This window comes from Lissotriton vulgaris, chromosome 10 (genome assembly GCF_964263255.1).
Source record: "Lissotriton vulgaris chromosome 10, aLisVul1.2, whole genome shotgun sequence".
Classification (NCBI taxonomy): Eukaryota; Metazoa; Chordata; class Amphibia; order Caudata; family Salamandridae; genus Lissotriton; species Lissotriton vulgaris.
Window position 1 is genome coordinate 12,088,303 of NC_141698.1, and position 19,748 is coordinate 12,108,050.

The window sequence follows — 19,748 nt, forward strand, 5'->3', positions numbered from 1 at the left end:
CTGGGCGTGCGCGCCCACGAGGTGAAATCGCCGATGGGAAACTCGTGCACATCCCCTGTCTCACATTCATCGGAACACGCCAACAAAAGATGTCTCGCAGACAGCAGGCTTACGCCTGCTTTTTACGTCTGCGAGACCTAAAAAGGGAAGAATGTTCTTAATCATTCTAAGCACATAGAAGGTGTCTGATGACACTGCATTAATCAGGTCGCCAAAGTTAAGCTTGTCATTAACCATAACTACCAGGTTTTTTACTGTCCTCGAGGGTGTAGGAAGAGTGCCCGTTGCTACCGGCCACCAGATGGGGGTGCAAAAATTGGCATAATTTCCGCAAAGGATGACCTCCGTCTTGCCTGAATATAATTGTACAAAGAAGGAGTGGTTCGAGTTACAGATCAATTAGTTTACAGGTTATTCTGTATTACTCCATACAGATAAACACCACATATACATTTCACTAAATATCACTGAACAAATTGAAAGATGAAATATGCAATATTCAAATTCAAATTGCATTTATTCTTGCAATCGTTTTACTTCTGTAAATTTTTCAACATGGAATGTCTCATAAATCAACAATATTAGTTCAATGTAATTGTGAAGTCATTACATTAAAAGTGCTCTCAGTGAGAAAGGGGAGGGAAGTGCAGAGGTTGTGAGGGACTGGGTAAAGGTGGTGTGACATTTAGAACATCACATTAAAATCGAATACGCCTTTACAATCAAGGTAGTATAAATGTTCCCAAATCACATCACACATAGGTTAGGTATGTTCATTTCTTTAAGTCCTATAGTGTGTTAGGTTGGCGTAGTCTACGTTTCGACCCCCATGTACGCTTAAGGGTTATTCTTGCCTCATGTTGGGGTCTTCGTCAGGACAGTGGATAGAGAGCATCAAATTAATGGTCAACGTCTGTGCCGTCGTTTCTTGGGCCTGGGCTTGCTCCTTAGAATTTTGGACAGTGCTCCTCAAGGGTGAATAAAGGTTAACTTGCCACGTGTGGTTTCCGTGGACATTCTTTGAGTTCAGTGCATAGCGAGCACCGTTCTTGTCGGCGTGAAGCAGCAGCCGTCAGCACACGTCGCTCCCTCGATGGATCTGGAGAGCGACGTGTGCTGACGGCTGCTGCTTCACAAGCTGATATTCCAATCACCTTCCTTCTGACCGCAGCAGCACCACCGGACGGGACGCACAGCATGTCTTTTATCTAGGTTCACCTCAATTAGGGCGGTTACCATCTCTTGTTCCCATCCGCACCCCTTCTGGAACCGTAATCACACGTGGAAACTCCACCCCCGGCCTATCCTTCTGAATTACTACAGCGGCGCCATCGGATGGGATGCTCAGCTTGCCTTATCACCTCGGTACCAGAGGTCTTGCCCTCTCTTCCCAGTTGGGCCACGTCAAGTCACCGGTGCCTATTGGAACCGAGACACAGACATCTCCTAGCTTCAGCCATTATTGAGTTCGCCAAACCTTTCCTTGGACCTCCTCCTGTAAATAGGCTTGCATATTAGGCAATACATTGGTTGTCCTGATGATGATCCTTCATTTTAACAGGATCGAAACGCCGTCGACAGTTGATGTAGTTCAAACACTAGTTCCCCACTGTTTGACATAAATGCGTTTTTACTACATGAGTAAAGCTAGATTGATTCTTTCTATTTTGCACTAGCTGCTCACAAATTGTAAAATTGCCTGTTAAACCTCCTACCCTTGTAAATTGTTTGTCTAGCCTTGTTGTTTGTTGTGGATACAGGATTGTGTCCCACTATAAACATGTTGTTTTGAAATGTTTTCTATCCTTGCCATTGATTAAATTCAGGGTCCGGCTGGACACCTTACTTATTATAGTGCAGATTGTGGCCTATAATTATTTTAAGTCTGTACATTCTGTTTTCTGTCAAGGACCTTTGTTTATTGTTATTACTAATACCCTTGGTCCTTGCTTACCGAGTGGGTTCCCTTGTTTTTCCTAATAATATAACGATGTTAGAGGCAGATTTTGTATATGATAAATCACGTGAATGCTCTCCTGCTTGGTCTGTCTCCACAGAAAGCTCGAAACCCTGGACCTGTCCCACAACCGCCTGGTGCACGTGCCCTCCTTCCTGCCCCGGGGCCTGCGCCAGCTCACGCTGCACCACAACCAGATCGAGCGCATCCCGGGGTACGTCTTCGCCCACATGAAGCCGGGTCTGGAGTTCCTGCACCTCTCGCACAACCGCCTGCGGGACGATGGCATCCACGGCACCTCCTTCCTGGGCCTGTACAAGTCGCTGGCCGAGCTCCTACTGGACAACAACCTCCTGCACGCCGTGCCACGGGGGCTCCTCAACCTCAAGGCGCTACAGGTGCTGCGTCTCAGCTTCAACAATATCAGGTACCTGCACCACTCTGCAAACGCAGCCTCCAGCTCCAGGGGTGACTTCAGAACCAAAAGGACTGCAGGCTTCTAACCCAGGAAACATGCAAGTGGTGGGCGCTAAAAGAACTCCTCAAGTCTAGAAAGGGGTGCATCTTCACAGCGCCTGGCGGTGCAGAGCAGCAAAGTTAACTTGTAGGCACTTCATGGGATGTGCTTCTGTAGTCAGGGTTTGTGCAACTTGTGGGACTTCATGAAGCTCTCTGAGGCTCATTCACAGAAGTAACTTAATACAAAATCATGAACTTACTACTTTTGGTAGTCACAGAAGGCATTTAGTAGTCTTAAGTTAGGATTTCGTCTTAAGTTAGGATTTTGACTTAAGTTAGGATTTTTTCTTAAGTTACGATTTTATCTTAAGTTAAACTAAAGACTAACTTAAGTTAAATTTAAGTTTAGCTTAAGACAAAATCCTAATTTAAGAGTACTAAATGACTTCTGTGAATGCCAAAAGTAGTACGTTTATGATTTTGTCTTAAGTTAGTTTTGTGAATCGGGCCCACTGTGTGTACACATTTGTGTATGCATGGGCTCGAATGCACCCACGTATGGTTAATATGAGTTTTCTCTGCCCATTAGTGGTGCATCACATGTTCATTAAAGGTTTACATCAATGTGCACTGGCTTGCCTCTCATGCACTTCCATCCATCACAGATCGGTGCACGTGCAACTACATGAAGGTGGGCGGGCCAACAAAGTAACAGGGGCAGTCGAGCCGAGCCAAGGGTCAGCCCATGCACAATATGAGCCATGACAATGTTTGGCATGTAAATCATGGGTGGGCGGTAAAGTCTGCTCCTCCAGCAGAGGTTGCGGAGCTTTGCACACGCCGCAGTCTTCTTTGAGCATGGAGTTTGAGAAAAACTGACAACCACTACATTGCATAGTTATTTCTTGTCAAGGGTAAGTTGACAAGTGGGAGCAAGAAAATCAAGCGTTAGACTGCTTCAAGATTTCTGAACGCAGGTGGTCGTGGCAGGTTGCTTCTGCTCGTGTTGAGAAAGCTGCACTCGATTAGAAAATCTGCTTGAGCGGCAGAAAGAAGCTGTGCCCTGTGGTGCATGTGTGGTGCAGTTCATGCTTATTTTACAAGCTCCCAGTGCTAAACATTAGCTTGAGCAGCATGACGTACCACAACTCTGCTGCTCAAGGAACCTCACTGAGGTTTTAGGTAACTCCGCAGAACTCCCCAGAGTGAAATTCCGCGAGTTCCGCCCACTCCTAGTCCAAATCTCTTTGTAGTCCTTGGGAAAATATGAATGGTGATTCTGGAGGAGCATTTGCGATGTTGACTGGAATTTGGAGAATTAGAATGCCCATCCGAGGGTCATGTACTGAGAGTCTGGGGCAGCTTAGAGGTATTGATAGCCTGGCACAGGATAGAGGTACTGTGAGCCCGATACAGGGTCACGTACTAAAGACCGGCACAGGGACAGGTACTGAGAACACATCACAGAGTCATGAAGTGAGAGACCATCCCAGGGTCATTTGCACCCAGCACAGTGCCATGCCCTGAGAGCCCATCACTGGGTCAGGCACAGAGAGCCCATCATAGGGTCAGGCACTGAGAGACCATCACAGGGTCATTTGAATCCAGCCCAGTGTCACATGCTGAGAGCCCTTCCCCGGGTCACAAACTGAGAGCCCATCACAGGGTCAGGCACTGAGAGACCATCACAGGATCAGGCACTGAGAGCCCATCACCGGGTCAGGCACTAAGAGATCATCGCATGGTCAGGCACTGAGAGACCATCACAGGGTCAGGCACTGAGGGACCATCATAGGGCCAGGCGCTGAGAGATCATCACAGGGTCATTTGAATCCAGCACAGTGTCACGTGCTGAGAGCCCAACACCGGGTCACAAACTGAGAGCTCATCACAGGGTCAGGCACTGAGAGATCATCACAGGGACATTTGAATCCAGCACAGTGTTACATGCTGAGAGCCCATCACCGGGTCACAAACTGAGAGCCCATCACAGGGTCAGGCACTGAGAGCCCATCACAGGGTCAGGCACTGAGAACCCATCACAGGGTCAGGCACTGAGGGACCATCACAGGGTCATTGGAATCCAGCACAGTGTCACGTGCTGAGAGCCCATCACCGGGTCACAAACTGAGAGCCCATCACAGGGTCAGGCACTGAGATACCATCACAGGGTCATTGGAATTCAGCACAGTATTACGTGCTGAGAGCCCACCACCGGGTCACAAACTGAGAGACCATCACAGAGTCAGGCACTGAGAGAACATCACAGGGTCAGGCACTGAGGGACCATCACAGGGCCAGGCACTGAGAGATCATCGCAGGGTCTGGCACTGAGAGACAATTACAGGGTCATTTGAACCCAGCACAGTGTCACGCGCTGAGAGCCCAACGCCGGGTAACAAACTAAGGGCCGATCACAGAGTCAGGCACTGAGAGACCATCACAGAGTCAGGCACTGAGAGACCATCACAGGGTCAGGCACTGAGAGATCATCGCAGGGTCAGGCACTGAGAGACCATTACAGGGTCATTTGAACCTAGCACAGTGTAACACCCTGAAAGCCCATCACAGGGTCACTCACTGAGAGTGCAGTACAGCAGGGCCAAGTACTGAAAAGCCTGTCTTGAGGTGATTTTCTTCTGTAATCACAGAAGACCACTCATTGTTTGTCTTTTGTTTCCCTTCGCAGGTACGTGCCCCTCAACTCCATCTGTGACATGCGTGTGCCCGAGGACTCCAACCTTGTCTCTGTCCACTTGGAGAACAACCTCATTGACCGGCACCTCATTCCACCCATGGCCTTCTCCTGCATCAAGACATACTACAGCGTGATCCTGCGCCCACAGCAGAACGAAGACGAGGAGTACTAACAGATCCTACCAGCGGGCAGAGGGTCCGCCCCCACCTCTCAGGCCTTCATCACATGGCGACCAGATGAATCCAGGGCTCTGCTGACCACGAGGCCAGTCGTGGGCTTTACTGTTGCAAACAATTGTCATCAAAATCTTTTGTTCAATGAGTTCAATTTTAGTGAACCAAGACTACAACTCCCAGAGTTCCTGGAGTGGAAGCCTGGTGTCCCAGTGAAACAGAAACCATGGCCCACATATCTCATCTCCCTCTCCCGCCTGAAGAATCACTTCCCAACTTCGAAAGCACCTTTGGGCGAACATCCGGCCTTCATCTCACTCGTAGGTCTCTCTTCCTCTTTCTCACCACTTATCCCACTTCACAGAACTCAAGAGTTGAGCATTTGTATGAATGGAAATTAATTACCACTCTTGACTACACCACAGGAAGTGATGTCACACAAACTTTGATTTGAGTGATAGCACAGGTAGTGACCAGTGAAATGATACGAAATAATACAGAAGCAAAGTAAAAGGATTAAAAACAGCAAAACGCCTCAAATGTAAAGTCAAGGCTGCCTGAAGTGGAGTAGCGCAATTCCAGGAGAGCTCTTGTCAACACATCAAGGGTCTGTGGGAGGCCTTTGGGGGTGTCTGAAGCTTCCAGGAGCTTCTCTGCGCCCAGAAGACCTTTGAAAGGAGCTGCACTAGGAGCGCGACCTCTTGTCCCCTTGTACCATATATTGTAATGTATTGTAATTCCATTTATATAGCGCTTACTACCCGTGACGAGGCGTCAAAGTGCTTTTTTGGACATTTAGCGTGTTGTGTGTGAGACTCAAGCCAGCCTTCCGAATGTGTGAGTCTCACTCCCTTGAAGTCTCTGCAGTTTCCCTCTTTTTCTTCTCGACTCCGGGCCTTGCAGTGGGTCTCAGGGGTGCAGAGGGGAGAGCTGCTGAGGGGACTCCCCTGGCAGCAGCAGCTGCTGGTGCATCTGTGACGTCATTACTCCGCCAGGCAGATTGGTTCCCTATATAGCACCTTTTAAAGTTATAGGACACATTGAAAAACATGCTCCAAGAGTAGACGTCCATGATCTAAGGCTGGCTTCATGGTCAGAGGAACCATCATGAGCATGTGCCCTTTAATGAGAAGCTCTCTTTGAAGCTGACCGAAGCATCACAACATATTCTCACCGATGCTTTAAGTCATTCCTGTTTTAAGTACTTCTCCCGGAAGTGAGCATCTCCCCACAGCACCCAACCAGCCCGTCCCCTGTAGCAGTATTTTCTTTTGCATGATGCTCCTGACCTCACCTCCTGGAAGCACCAGCCTGTTGTACTAGCCTGTCCTGCAAGTACTTTCTTTTGTGTGATGCTCCTGAGCTCAGCCCCCAGAAGCACCAACCTGTCCTCCCTGTGGCAGTATTTTCTTTTGTGTGATGCTCCTGAGCTCATCTCCTCACAGCACTAGCCTGTCCTTGCAGGATTGCCCTTTGTGCGACAGTCCTCAGTACATCTTCGCCAACTCCAGGCTGCCCCCTGTAGAGTATTTTCCATGACATGATGCTTCTAAGCTTATCTTCATGCAGCACCGGCCTGTCATCCTTCTAGCAGTATGTTTGAGGCACGTGTGCTGTAGATTACACATGCTTTGCATGCTCCTGTCATCTAGTGTGGGGTCCGAATGTTTGCAAGTTGTTTTTCTTCAAAGAAGTCTTTCCAAGTCACAAGGTGAGGTGACTCCTCCTTTCGGTGATAGTGCGCATGGACAGAGACTCCATTGTTAGATTGTTTTCTTTCTGCCATCGGGTTCAGACTTGTATTGCTGCACTCCGGTTTGAAACCGCCCTTCGGTGAGCAAACCACTGTACCCTCAACGGTATTGTTATCGTACGCATTTCCCTCTCACTGCATATCGATTTGAACGAGAACGTTTCCCTCTTCGGTCGAAAACATTGTGGGCAGTCTTCAGGCCTATCAGCGTCGGTCCAGACTTCTACCAATGGCACAGACACCGTTTCAATTCTGTCTTTGGTGGCTCTCAAAGTACACTCGCACCGATCTAAACCAAGTTTGCAACTTCTGCCTCTCACCGGAGAGCAAGGAAGAACATTGTAAGGCTTGTCGGTCGTTTTGATCGAAAAAAAGACCCTACGATATCGTCAGGCTCAACGATGAGAAATGCAGCGCCAAAGCACTCAACATACGCCAGATATTTTCGGATGGGAATCCGAAGATGAAGAAGCAAAAGCTGCAGAAGAAGAGGGGGCCTTTTCAGTCCCAGAATTGGATTCCAATTTAGAAATCAAATTGGAGTCCAACAAAGTTCCAGCGGGACAGGGTGCAGTGAGTACTAAAGCCCCCTCCCCACATAAACTCTCTCCCACTAAACATAAGGCTTCGGCACCAGCTCTGCCTTCGGGCCTTTGTCGGCTCCAAGACAATGTTTCTGATGCCCTGCCCACGGGCCCAACACCGAAACAAAAAGTCAAGCTTTCCAGCTCGGGATTGAGTCGAGATAAATTGTCTTTCGATCTGAAAAATTCCACTCCAAAACACAAATCTGCTTTGGAGACGAAATCTTCCTCTTTGAAACACAAGTCTGCTTCGGAACCAAAACCTTCCTCTTCAAAGGATAAACAGGACAAAACTAGTTTGGCACGAAAACTTCGGAGCCAAAATCAAAACAAGATCTCCCATATACACCGGAACTGATCTTGGATGTCATGAATGACAGATTAGACCCAAAACAGAAAAAGGTATACATCAACCCAGATACTAGGCACATTTTAGCTAAAACTCCTTTAAAAAAGAAAGTTACTTCAGAGGACACTGGGTATAGGATTCCTCTTAAGAAGAAGGACTTTGCTACAAGTCGTATCCACCCTACTTTGCCTTCCCCTCCACCATCTTCACCAATACCACAACTGCCAGCCTCCGATGCATTACACATAACAGGGGTCTCCTCATACACAGCCTGATTTAGGAGATGATGATGAGGATAACAATGTTCCTTTACCAACAGATCCATGGGAGGATTATAATATTGATCCTCATATAGATAATGATCCAGATTTATACCCTGCAAAACCATATCCTGCAGATAACGTTTCTTATCAAAAGCTGATTTCAAGGGGGGCTGCAGCTTACCATGAAGTTACACTTCGCAAAGAGACTTTGGATGACAACTAGGGTCTTCACGTAAGACTAGTCAGAGTCTCCCTATGTTTAAGGCATGATGAGGCATGCAGATGAGATTTTTAAGGACCCTGTTCGTGCCTGTATTTTAACACTCAGGGTTAACAAGAAATGCAAACCATCACCATCTGATCCTGTTTTTATTAAAGGACATCTACCCACAGTTTCTAATGCTCGTAAAAGAGCAAACTCACAGACCTCTGGTGAAGCACCTCCCCCGGATAAAGAGTCTAAATTAATTGACGCATCCGGTAAGAGTGGATTCTCAAGCCGCTAACCACTGGTGTATTGCCAACATGCAGGGCCTACTAGCTAGGTTTGACAGGGCACAATGGGACGAGATGGAAGGCCTCCTTCAATACCTCCGAGAACAGCACAAGAAAAAGGCACAAGAGCTTGTCCAAGAAGGAAAACGTATGTCTAATTCTTCTATTGGATTTGCTCTCGATGCTGCTGAAACTTCAGCGAGAGAAGTTAACACCAGCATTCTTTTACGTCGGCATGCCTGGCTTAGGATTTCATTTTTAGTCCAAAAGTCTATTTTAAGTACCTCCTTTGACAAGCAATATCTTTTCGGAACTCAAGTTGAAGAGGCTTTTGAAAAGATGAAAAAAGGCACGGACATGTTGAAATCTATGGGAGCGCTTCAGTCTCCATCAAGCACAGGCTACTTTCGCTGCCCGTTTTATGGATGAGGTTCCAAAAGTACATCCTAAGATCCTAACGCTTCCTCATATAAGTCCAACACGCAACCCTAATCCTCTAGAGGTTTCTACAGAGAAGGGGCAGAGGAAACAATTTCAAAGGTAGGGGTAAGAGCACGCCAACGCGTAACTCCCCTTCCCCCAATATACAGTGACTTGCCTACACTTTATTGCAATCATTTAACACCTGTCGGGGAAGACTTCAACAATTTCTCCCCATCTGAAAATCCATATCATCAGACAAATGGGTGCCAGACATTATCTGACGTGGTTAGTGCCTGGAGTTCACCAGCAATTCTCCCAATGTTCTACCTCGCAACCACAAACTCTCATCAGAGCACCTGCTGCTTCTCAAACAAGAGGTACAAGCTCTTTTAGCAAAAGGAGCCATAGAACCGGTTCCATTACAGTTCCAAGGTTCAGGGGTTTACGCTCTGTACTTTCTGATCCCCAAAAAGGACGGCTCGTTAAGACAACTTTTGGATCTAAGGACGTTAAATCTAGACATACTATCAGAACATTTCCATATGGTTACGCCTCAACAGGTACTTTCACTTCTACAGCAAGGCGATTTTATGTCCAAACTGGACTTAAGACGCGTACTTTCACGTTTCGGTACACCTAGCACATCGCAGATTTCTCAGATTTGTGATAGCAGAAAACACTATCAGTTCAAAGTACTCCCACTTGGAGTAACTACCGCTCCCAGAGAGCTCACAAAATGTCTGGTAGTAGTGGCGGCACATCTCAGAAGACAACAGATTCATGTCTGCCCATACCTAGACGATGGCTCATCAAAGCCAGCACACACCAAAAGTGTTTACAATACACTCAGACTACATTAGACCTACGCCACCGATTGGGGTTCACAGTCAATGCACAGAAGCGTCACCTTCAGCCTTCACCAATACAGTCCTATCGGGGAGCGACTCTAAACACCCGCACAGCTCTGGCCTCGCCCAATGCTGCCAGAATTCGAAATATTCAAACTCTGCTACTGCAATTTCAGACCAACCAATAATTAGCAGTCAGGACTTTCATGCAACTTCTGGGAATTTTTGCATTATACATTGCAATAGTGCCTCATGCAAGGTTACAAATGCGTCCTCTACAAGAGTTTTTAGCACGTCAGTGGAATCAGTCTCAGAGTCCATTAACAGATCTAGTGTTGGTAGACAGCCTCACCCACCGCTCTTTGCAGTGGTGGAACACACACAACTTATCAAAAGGGTGGCCCTTCATTAACCCTGTTCCACAACTCGTGATAACAGCAGACACATCCCTCACAGGTTGGGGTGCCAGTCTTTACAATTTGACAATTCAGTCTGAGCGGTGAGTTTTCCGCACTCTGAAAAACTCTGGTTTGCGTTGCAGAGTGGAGTTTTTTTCCTCACTCGTGTTCCTCAACGTCATGCTGGCGAGCGCAAGAGAGGGAAATCACCTCCCGGTAAGATTTTTCCTAGCTCGTTATCGTCAACATCAAGTTGGTGAGCATGGAATTCAACCTACCAGCGAGATTTCTCAACGCGGGCAGTCAGATTTCTCATTGCGAGTGGTCGCGTATGCTTGTGACCGCTCATGTTAAGAAACCGTCCATTCGGTTTGAAAAAGCTGCAGCTCGAGTAAAAATCTACTTGAGCAGCAGAAAAGAAGAAGCGCCTGCTTGCACTGTGCACGGTGCCGTCCGCAATGATTACACAGTGCAGACAAACACCTGGCACTGAAAATCACTGCAAACGGCATTTATCTAACACACTCGGCTGCTTCCGAAGCTCTGCGCAGCAGAGTTTTTTTTTTACTTCGCGGAACTCCGCGAACTCTGCCCAGGCTTACAATTTAGGGACTATGGGACAGCAAGCACAAAAGTCTTCACATCAACTATCTAGAGCTTCTAGCTGTGTATCTAGCTTGAAAGCTTTTAAGTCTCAAAAGATAGAGAAAGTTGTCTTAGTCCGACAGATAATATGACAGCAATGTACTATGTACAAAAACAGGGGAAGACACATTCTCTGAAACTGTCACGTCTCTCTCAGACCATTTGGCCCTGGGCAATCCCTCACAAAATTCATCTTCTGGCAGAGCACCTCCCAGAAGTGAATAATCAAATTGCCAACATCCACAGAAGGATGCGGCAACAAATGCACGAGCAGGAACTTCATCCCCAAATTCTCCTTCCAAACTTTCAACAAAGGGGATTCCCACAAATAGATCTGTTCCCTACAGTGGACGAGTCACAATGCCCAAACTTTGCCTCCAGGTTCCTGCACCCTCTCTCCAAAGGCAGTGCTCAGGGATAGTTGCCTCGGCCTTTCCACCTCTCCCTCTCCTTCCATTTCTGGTTTGGAAGTTCAGGCAAACATCACTCATGTTGGTTCTAGTGGCCCCCACATGGGCTTGTCAACCCTGGTTCACCACACTCTCGGAACTATCATTGGTTCCACATCTAAAGCTGAATCCCAATTCCAGCCTTCTCACTTAGAACCCTGGAGAAGTCAGATACCCAAACCCCAAGGAGCTCAATCTAGCGATCTGGCTCCTGAAGTCCTAGACTTTGGAAACGTACATTTGCCGCCAGATTGTACGACTATTCTTAAGGAGGCAAGAAGGCCTTCCACCAGAGCATGGTAAGCGGCAAAACGGAAAAGATGTGTTGTATATTGTAACAAAAATATTGATCCGCTAGATGCGTCTATCCAAAATATTATTTGTTACCTTTTTCATCTACAGCATGCTGGACTATCCTACTCATCCATTCGATGGCACCTTGAAGTAGAAGACACATATTTGCAAAACAGACAACATCTATCTTTGTTTAAAGTTCCAGTATTTAAAGCCTTTATGGAGGGCCTTAAAAGAGTCCTGCACCAGTTTGGAATCTGAACATTGTGCTTACACGACTCATCGGTCCACCTTTTGAGCCATTGCACAATTGTCCTTTGCTGTTTCTTTCGTGGAAGGTTGCCTTCCTCATTGCTATCACTTCACTGAGGAGAGTTGGTGAGCTACAGGCATTAACCCTAGAAGAACCCTTCGTTCAGCTTCATAAAGATAGATTAGTTCTTCGCACCAATCCCACAATTCCTTCCAAAAGTGTTTTCTGCTTTTCATATTAACCAATCCTTTGAGTTACCTGGTTCTTTCCTCAACCTGATTCAGTAGCAGAAAGAGCTCTTCACACACTTGATGTCAGGAGAGCGTTGTTGTACTATATTGAAAGGACAAAAGATTTTTGTAAAACAAAACAACTGTTTGTTGCATTTGCTCCACCTCACAAAGGCAATCCTATCTCTACATCTAGCATTTCAAGATGGATTGTTAAGTGCATTCAAACTTGCTGCGCAGAAGCTAAAAGAACTTTATACCTCCTGGGGCACATTCCACTCGTAAAATAGGGGCATCTATGGCCTTTTGTGTAACATTCCTATACCTGAAATTCGTAAGGCAGCAACATGGTCCACACCACACACATTTATCAAACGCTATTGTGTGATTGTATTAGCAAACCAGCAAGCCAATATAGGGCAGGCAGTGATAAAGACTCTTTTTCAAACAACAGCAACATCTACAGGTTTGCCACTGCTTTGGGAGAATACTGTTGTGTAGTCTAAACAAAGCATGTGTAACTTCAGCTCACATGCCTCGAACAGATTATGTTAATTACCCAGTGAGCATCTGTTCTTGGCATGTAGAGCTATAGTTTCACATGCGCACTCCCATCTCCCCAGACATCTGTAGTTGTTGCAGTTCTAATTATTCACAATACATACTCATGGACATCTCTGTACTACACTCACTCGCTCCATTCTCACTCTCTGTGGGAAAACAATCTAAGAATGAAGTCGATGCCCATGCGCACTATTACCGAAAGGATTCGTCACCTTACCTCGTGACTAGGAAAGGCTTCTCCGAAGAAAAACAACTTGCAAACACCCGGACCCAATACTAGACGGCAGGAGTATGCAAAGCAGGTGAATCTACAGCTCTACCTGCCAAGAACAGATGCTTACTGGGTAAGTAACATAATCCTTACTTTTGTGTGATGCTCCTGAGCTCACCTATGGGCAGCACCAGCCTGTCTTTGAAGTCTTTTCTTTTGTTTGATGTTCTTGACTCATCTCCATGCAGCTCCAGCCTGTCCTCCGCTGTAGCAGTATTTCCTTTCATGTGATAATCATGAGCCACTCCCCTGCAGCACCAGCCTGTCTTTGAAGTCTTTTTTGTTTGATGCTCCTGATGTTATCTTTCACCGCACCAGCCTGTCTCCCCTGTAGCAGTATTTGCCTTTTTTGTGATGCTCCAGAGTTCCTCTCCCGGCAGCACCTGCCTGCTCCCTATCTGGATTTTTTCAAAGAGGTAGGTCGACATGTTTCAGCTTTTGACCCCTCCTCTAAGGTGTTGTGGTATTCCTCAGGACAAAATGACAATGCCTTTTATATATGTGCTGTTTTTAAAACAGATGAATAAAAAGAATTGTCATTTACAATGCCAATAGCTTTAACTCTCGCAAATGTGAAACCTATTGCATTGCAAATGCGTACTATAAAATTTTTAATAAACGTTACGAGAGAGCGCAGGACAAACCTATTTGAGAAAATAGTGCTTGGAGGCTGTAATTAAAGCTTCCAAGCAACAACACACATAACAGGGGGTGTCGCCATGGGAGGCTACAAAATGAGAAAAGGTGGTACAAAGGAGGGACTACTAAGTCTTCTGACCAATGAACAGCCACGGTTTACAGTGGACAATGACACAAGCCAATGAAAAATGTGGGCGGAGCTTCAAGTCCCTACCTCAATACAACATGCCTCGCAGAGCAGCGCTTGCGCTGCCCAGGCTCGCCCTAAAAATGGTTCCCACACAAATGTGGCTGCAGACATCAGGAAGGATGCTGCATTAATGTGGGAGCAGTCAGAGCCGTATTCCATTGAATGCAGTGGCCATCTTGAAACATCAGTGTGGCTGCCGCATTCATTTTGGAAGAGTTGTAAAAACAATTTGGATTGCAGATCAAGGTCTGATATTGGCAAATTGAACAATATCAGGGGTTACTCTTATGCTTGTTATAAAGATCCAGTGAACCTCGCCGAGCTCGCGAAGGCAGTGGCTCCCTGTGTCTCTCCAGACCACTGCTTGGAAGGAGCCTTGAATTTAAGTACCACATCATAAGGCAATCCAGAAACGTTTGCTGTGATTTTAATTAGCCCCTTTATTTCCATTGACTGGATGACGCTATTGCATTGCACTACTGTTCAAGCAGGCGTATCACCTATACAGCTCTCAGCGGCCATCTTGAAACTGGAAGATTCTGTATCAAGATGGCCTCCAAATTCAGGATCAGTTGAAGCTGCTGGGGTTGCTGCAGAGGGGGCAGCCTGAAGAAAGGGGGTTCTTGCAACACCAGGAAAGACTACATGTTTACAGATGAATGAGGGGCCGGAACATTTGGTGAGACTTTAAAACAATGCAAACTGTTTTTAGGAGGATCCACACAACAACACCTTTGTGCTGAGCCACAATGTGCACATTGCTGTCAACAAGCAATGGTTGAAGCGAGGCCCAAGACAAGCAGCAGAAAAGCATACAAATAAAGTCTTACTTGAAGCATAAGCTGCATGAGATTTTAAGACGCTATACCTGTCAGGTCTTATTTTTTAATAAAATCATTGGTTTTGCATTTTGTACGCAGCATTTTTTGTACATAAAATGAAAAATAATGCCTCACAAATATTATTGTAAATTTACATTATTGTTTACATCATATTTCAAGTAAGCATATATTTAGCATGTGCAATGTGTTGCTTTAAGTAGTGCTAGGTTTTTAGTGCTAGGTTTTTCATTTTTTCAAGATTGCTTCTGCATTCACCAAATAGTTCCTGCCGGCTACTGCTGCTCCTCAAAAAACAATGCAAGCCCTCCCTGAGGAAAAACACACCTTGCGAGCAGCAGCATAACAGTGAGGGAGAAGTACTCTGAGAAAACCTCCTCCAGCTTTATTCATTAGGTCAAGCCTAGGCAGCGTGCATGCTCTGTCTGCAAGACCTGTTGTTATCTCCTCTATCGGCTTTTGGCATGCACGTGAATTGCCATTTGCTTGTTGTTGTGCCATTTAGAAATATGGGATTTTTATTGGTGTATTATTCTCCCGCCTTTGCGTGTTTGGGTCACGGCCAGGTAATTTTACTCATTGTTTGTTTGCGTTGGCCATTCCAATATGTCCCCAGTTCCTCCTAGTCATCCTGAGCTGCCTTTTTATTTTGTAGGCTATCAACATCGTTTTAGGCTTTCAGGCCGTTCCACAGAGCAATGCTCTGTTCAGCACCTGCACAGTGGAAATTTCTGTCCGGTAGCTGTTGAGCTACGCCAATAGCTCTCACTCAAACAAATGCAAGACCTATTGCATTTCTAATGCTTGTTTTTTAAAAGTCATTGATATAAGCGGGTTCTTTGAAGTGCGGGCATACAGACGAGCCTCCATCAGAAGAAGATAGAAAATACCCACGCAGACGGGAAGGACATTACTCCCATGGTGATTAGGGGTTATACATGCCCTTTCTCACCTTGTGTTTTGCATAATTGCAGTTCTTACCCCCGGTCTTGGTATACCCATACACCTGTGCATCTTGTAGCCGCAGTTCTGGTTGAGTACTTTTCCCTCTTAAACAGTTGTATTCTCACTACATGGTCCACTGATTGACACGTCGACTACTGCGACCCACTTAATGGTCCATTTTAACCTACTTTCAACGTTATCCCTTTCTGCCTGGACTGCGAATGTTCTGCCTTTTAGTGATTCGATTGACTAATTGAAATCCTGCTTATCACGTCTCTTCTATTGGTTATAAGAAGTTGACCCACCCACAACGTGGAGGTTTTTGATTTACATGCTCTTGGCTGCTGCATGGGACTCCCAAAAAACAATCTAGCCTTGATGAAGTTCCCACGGGAAAGAAACGCGTTGGCTGAGGCCTTTTAAGGAATTGAAACAATAAAAGAACTTTTTCTAAATACTTCAACTTCTCTGGACTTCTAATTCTGGTGCACCATCCCTCCCCATAGAATTGATATTAGCTGTAGGAGGCAGATAAAGATGTCCATAGACAGGTCTAAAAACTGTTGCAAGTAGAACGACCAAAGAACGCAACCTGTGCATAGCTGGTCAGTATGAGCCAAACAGACTAAGTCAAAACATGGAAGTCCCAGATATTACAATAAGTAATGCACAAAGTAAAAACACTTCGCAAAGCCTGAATAGTCACAAGCAACTGCTAGCATGGGACCCATATCTGTTGATTTCAGAAAGGAGGAGTTTTTGACTGTGATAATGCCGGGTATATCATCATCACTCTGCCGTGAGGACCGGCAAGATTTTATATTCGGAATTTAATTTTCTAATAGTCTTTATTTTCCTGTAGTACTTTTCTCGCAGTGTTACCTGTGCAGTGAGGGGACACACACTTATCTAATGGCACACGCTGATCATAAAGTGAATGCTGAAAGACCAGTGCTGTCTTTTAGAGATGGATTTGAATCTCAAACAGTTCCCGATTGTCCTGATGAAGGACTGGTACCTCCTACAAGCTGTAACTCGTCGATGTACTGTCACTGGCCCACAGTCAGATGTTCATGATCCACAATTTTTATTTCCGTTTGTTGTAAACAAATGTGTTATTTAAAGACTGGGATGCCTGTACCACCCTACATAACTACCCAATACCAAAGGGATCAGTAAAACTTTTTAATGTTAAATGTTTGTTTTCATGATTTGAAAGTAAGAACCTGTGTTACCCAATTGTCTATATGTATTTTGTTTTTTATGTAAATGAGTGCTTGTAATTTAGTATGTCTTTAAACAAATTATATCCAACTTAACCTGAATTATCACCATCCAGAGAAACATAAATATTATTCTACTTTTTAAACTCTGGATAAATCACTTTTTCTTACATAATTTTGAAGTCCTCATGTCAACAACTACAGGGGAAGAGCAAAGGTCGGATTTAGATCTCGGCGGACGAGTCACAACAGCGACGGATATCCCGTCGGCTGAAATATAGATCCCATTATATACCATGAGATTTATATTCCGGCGGACGGGATATCCGTCACCGTTGTAATGGAGTCACCCGTCCACCGAGAGCGAACTCAGGCCACTAATTTGGATCTTGGCAGACATAGGATATAGCATGATATATATTTTTATATTTCAGTGGACGGGATATCTGACGCCGTGGAGTAACCCGTCCACCGAGAGCTAAGTCCGGTCCTAAGAGATACCTTTGCTGTCTTGGCGCCCACGCAAGGTACCTCAGGTGTGTGGAAGTCATGGAAACCAATTTAATGTAAAAGGGTCAGTTTTACAAAAGTAAGAAACACACAGTGGGATCTGGAAGCAGAGACAGAGAGAGGGAGGCACCAACCCGGGGTCAAAGGAACAGGACACTCAGAGAGGGAGGCACCAACCTGGGGTCAAAGGAGCAGGACACTCGGAGAGGGAGGCACCAACCCGGGGTCAAAGGAACAGGACACTCAGAGAGGGAGGCACCAACCCGGGGTCAAAGGAACAGGACACTCAGAGAGGGAGGCACCAACCCGGGGTCAAAGGAACAGGACACTGAGAGAGGGAGGCACAAACCTGGGGTCAAAGGAGCAGGACACTCAGAGAGGGAGGCACCAACCCGGGGTCAAAGGAACAGGACACTCAGAGAGGGAGGCACAAACCCGGGGTCAAAGGAACAGGACACTCGGAGAGGGAGGCACCAACCTGGGGTCAAAGGAACAGGACACTCGGAGAGGGAGGCACCAACCTGGGGTCAAAGGAGCAGGACACTCAGAGAGGGAGGCACCAACCCGGGGTCAAAGGAACAGGACACTGAGAGAGGGAGGCACAAACCCGGGGTCAAAGGAACAGGACACTCAGAGAGGGAGGCACAGACCTGGGGTCAAAGGAACAGGACACTGAGAGAGGGAGGCACAAACCCGGGGTCAAAGGAACAGGACACTCAGAGAGGGAGGCACCAACCTGGGGTCAAAGGAACAGGACACTGAGAGAGGGAGGCACCATTCTGGGGTCAAAGGAACAGGACACTCAGAGAGGGAGGCACAAACCTGGGGTCAAAGGAGCAGGACACTCAGAGAGGGAGGCACCAACCCGGGGTCAAAGGAACAGGACACTCAGAGAGGGAGGCACCAACCCGGGGTCAAAGGAACAGGACACTGAGAGAGGGAGGCACCAACCTGGGGTCAAAGGAGCAGGACACTGAGAGAGGGAGGCACAAACCCGGGGTCAAAGGAACAGGACACTCAGAGAGGGAGGCACCAACCCGGGGTCAAAGGAACAGGACACTGAGAGAGGGAGGCACCAACCTGGGGTCAAAGGAGCAGGACACTGAGAGAGGGAGGCACAAACCCGGGGTCAAAGGAACAGGACACTCAGAGAGGGAGGCACCAACCTGGGGTCAAAGGAACAGGACACTGAGAGAGGGAGGCACCAACCTGGGGTCAAAGGAACAGGACACTGAGAGAGGGAGGCACAAACCCGGGGTCAAAGGAACAGGACACTGAGAGAGGGAGGCACCAACCTGGGGTCAAAGGAGCAGGACACTGAGAGAGGGAGGCACAGACCTGGGGTCAAAGGAACAGGACACTCGGAGAGGGAGGCACAGACCTGGGGTCAAAGGAACAGGACACTGAGAGAGGGAGGCACCAACCTGGGGTCAAAGGAACAGGACACTGAGAGAGGGAGGCACCAACCTGGGGTCAAAGGAACAGGACACTGAGAGAGGGAGGCACAAACCTGGGGTCAAAGGAGCAGGACACTCGGAGAGGGAGGCACCAACCTGGGGTCAAAGGAACAGGACACTCGGAGAGGGAGGCACCAACCTGGGGTCAAAGGAACAGGACACTCAGAGAGGGAGGCACCAACCTGGGGTCAAAGGAACAGGACACTGAGAGAGGGAGGCACAAACCTGGGGTCAAAGGAGCAGGACACTCAGAGAGGGAGGCACCAACCTGGGGTCAAAGGAGCAGGACACTCGGAGAGGGAGGCACCAACCTGGGGTCAAAGGAGCAGGACACTCGGAGAGGGAGGCACCAACCTGGGGTCAAAGGAACAGGACACTCGGAGAGGGAGGCACCAACCTGGGGTCAAAAGAACAGGACACTGAGAGAGGGAGGCACAAACCCGGGGTCAAAGGAACAGGACACTCGGAGAGGGAGGCACCAACCTGGGGTCAAAGGAACAGGACACTGAGAGAGGGAGGCACCAACCTGGGGTCAAAGGAGCAGGACACTCAGAGAGGGAGGCACAAACCCGGGGTCAAAGGAACAGGACACTGAGAGAGGGAGGCACCAACCCGGGGTCAAAGGAACAGGACACTCAGAGAGGGAGGCACCAACCTGGGGTCAAAGGAACAGGACACTCAGAGAGGGAGGCACCAACCTGGGGTCAAAGGAACAGGACACTGAGAGAGGGAGGCACCAACCCGGGGTCAAAGGAACAGGACACTCGGAGAGGGAGGCACCAACCTGGGGTCAAAGGAGCAGGACACTCAGAGAGGGAGGCACCAACCCGGGGTCAAAG

At 47.2% G+C, this 19,748-nt stretch overlaps 1 protein-coding gene across 2 annotated transcripts in view; it reads left to right on the forward strand.

The window, feature by feature from the left end:
* Positions 1–6,054, forward strand: part of LOC147684319 (extracellular matrix protein 2-like) — a 98,713-nt gene extending 92,659 nt beyond the window's left edge. For both annotated transcript variants that reach the window (XM_086940204.1, XM_086940203.1), the window contains exons 9-10: positions 2,058–2,384; positions 5,106–6,054. In XM_086940204.1, coding sequence (XP_086796330.1) covers positions 2,058–2,384; positions 5,106–5,286 — 508 coding nt within the window. In that variant the 3' untranslated portion in view covers positions 5,287–6,054. The remainder of the gene's footprint in view (positions 1–2,057; positions 2,385–5,105) is intronic.
* Positions 6,055–19,748: the final 13,694 nt, after the last annotated feature.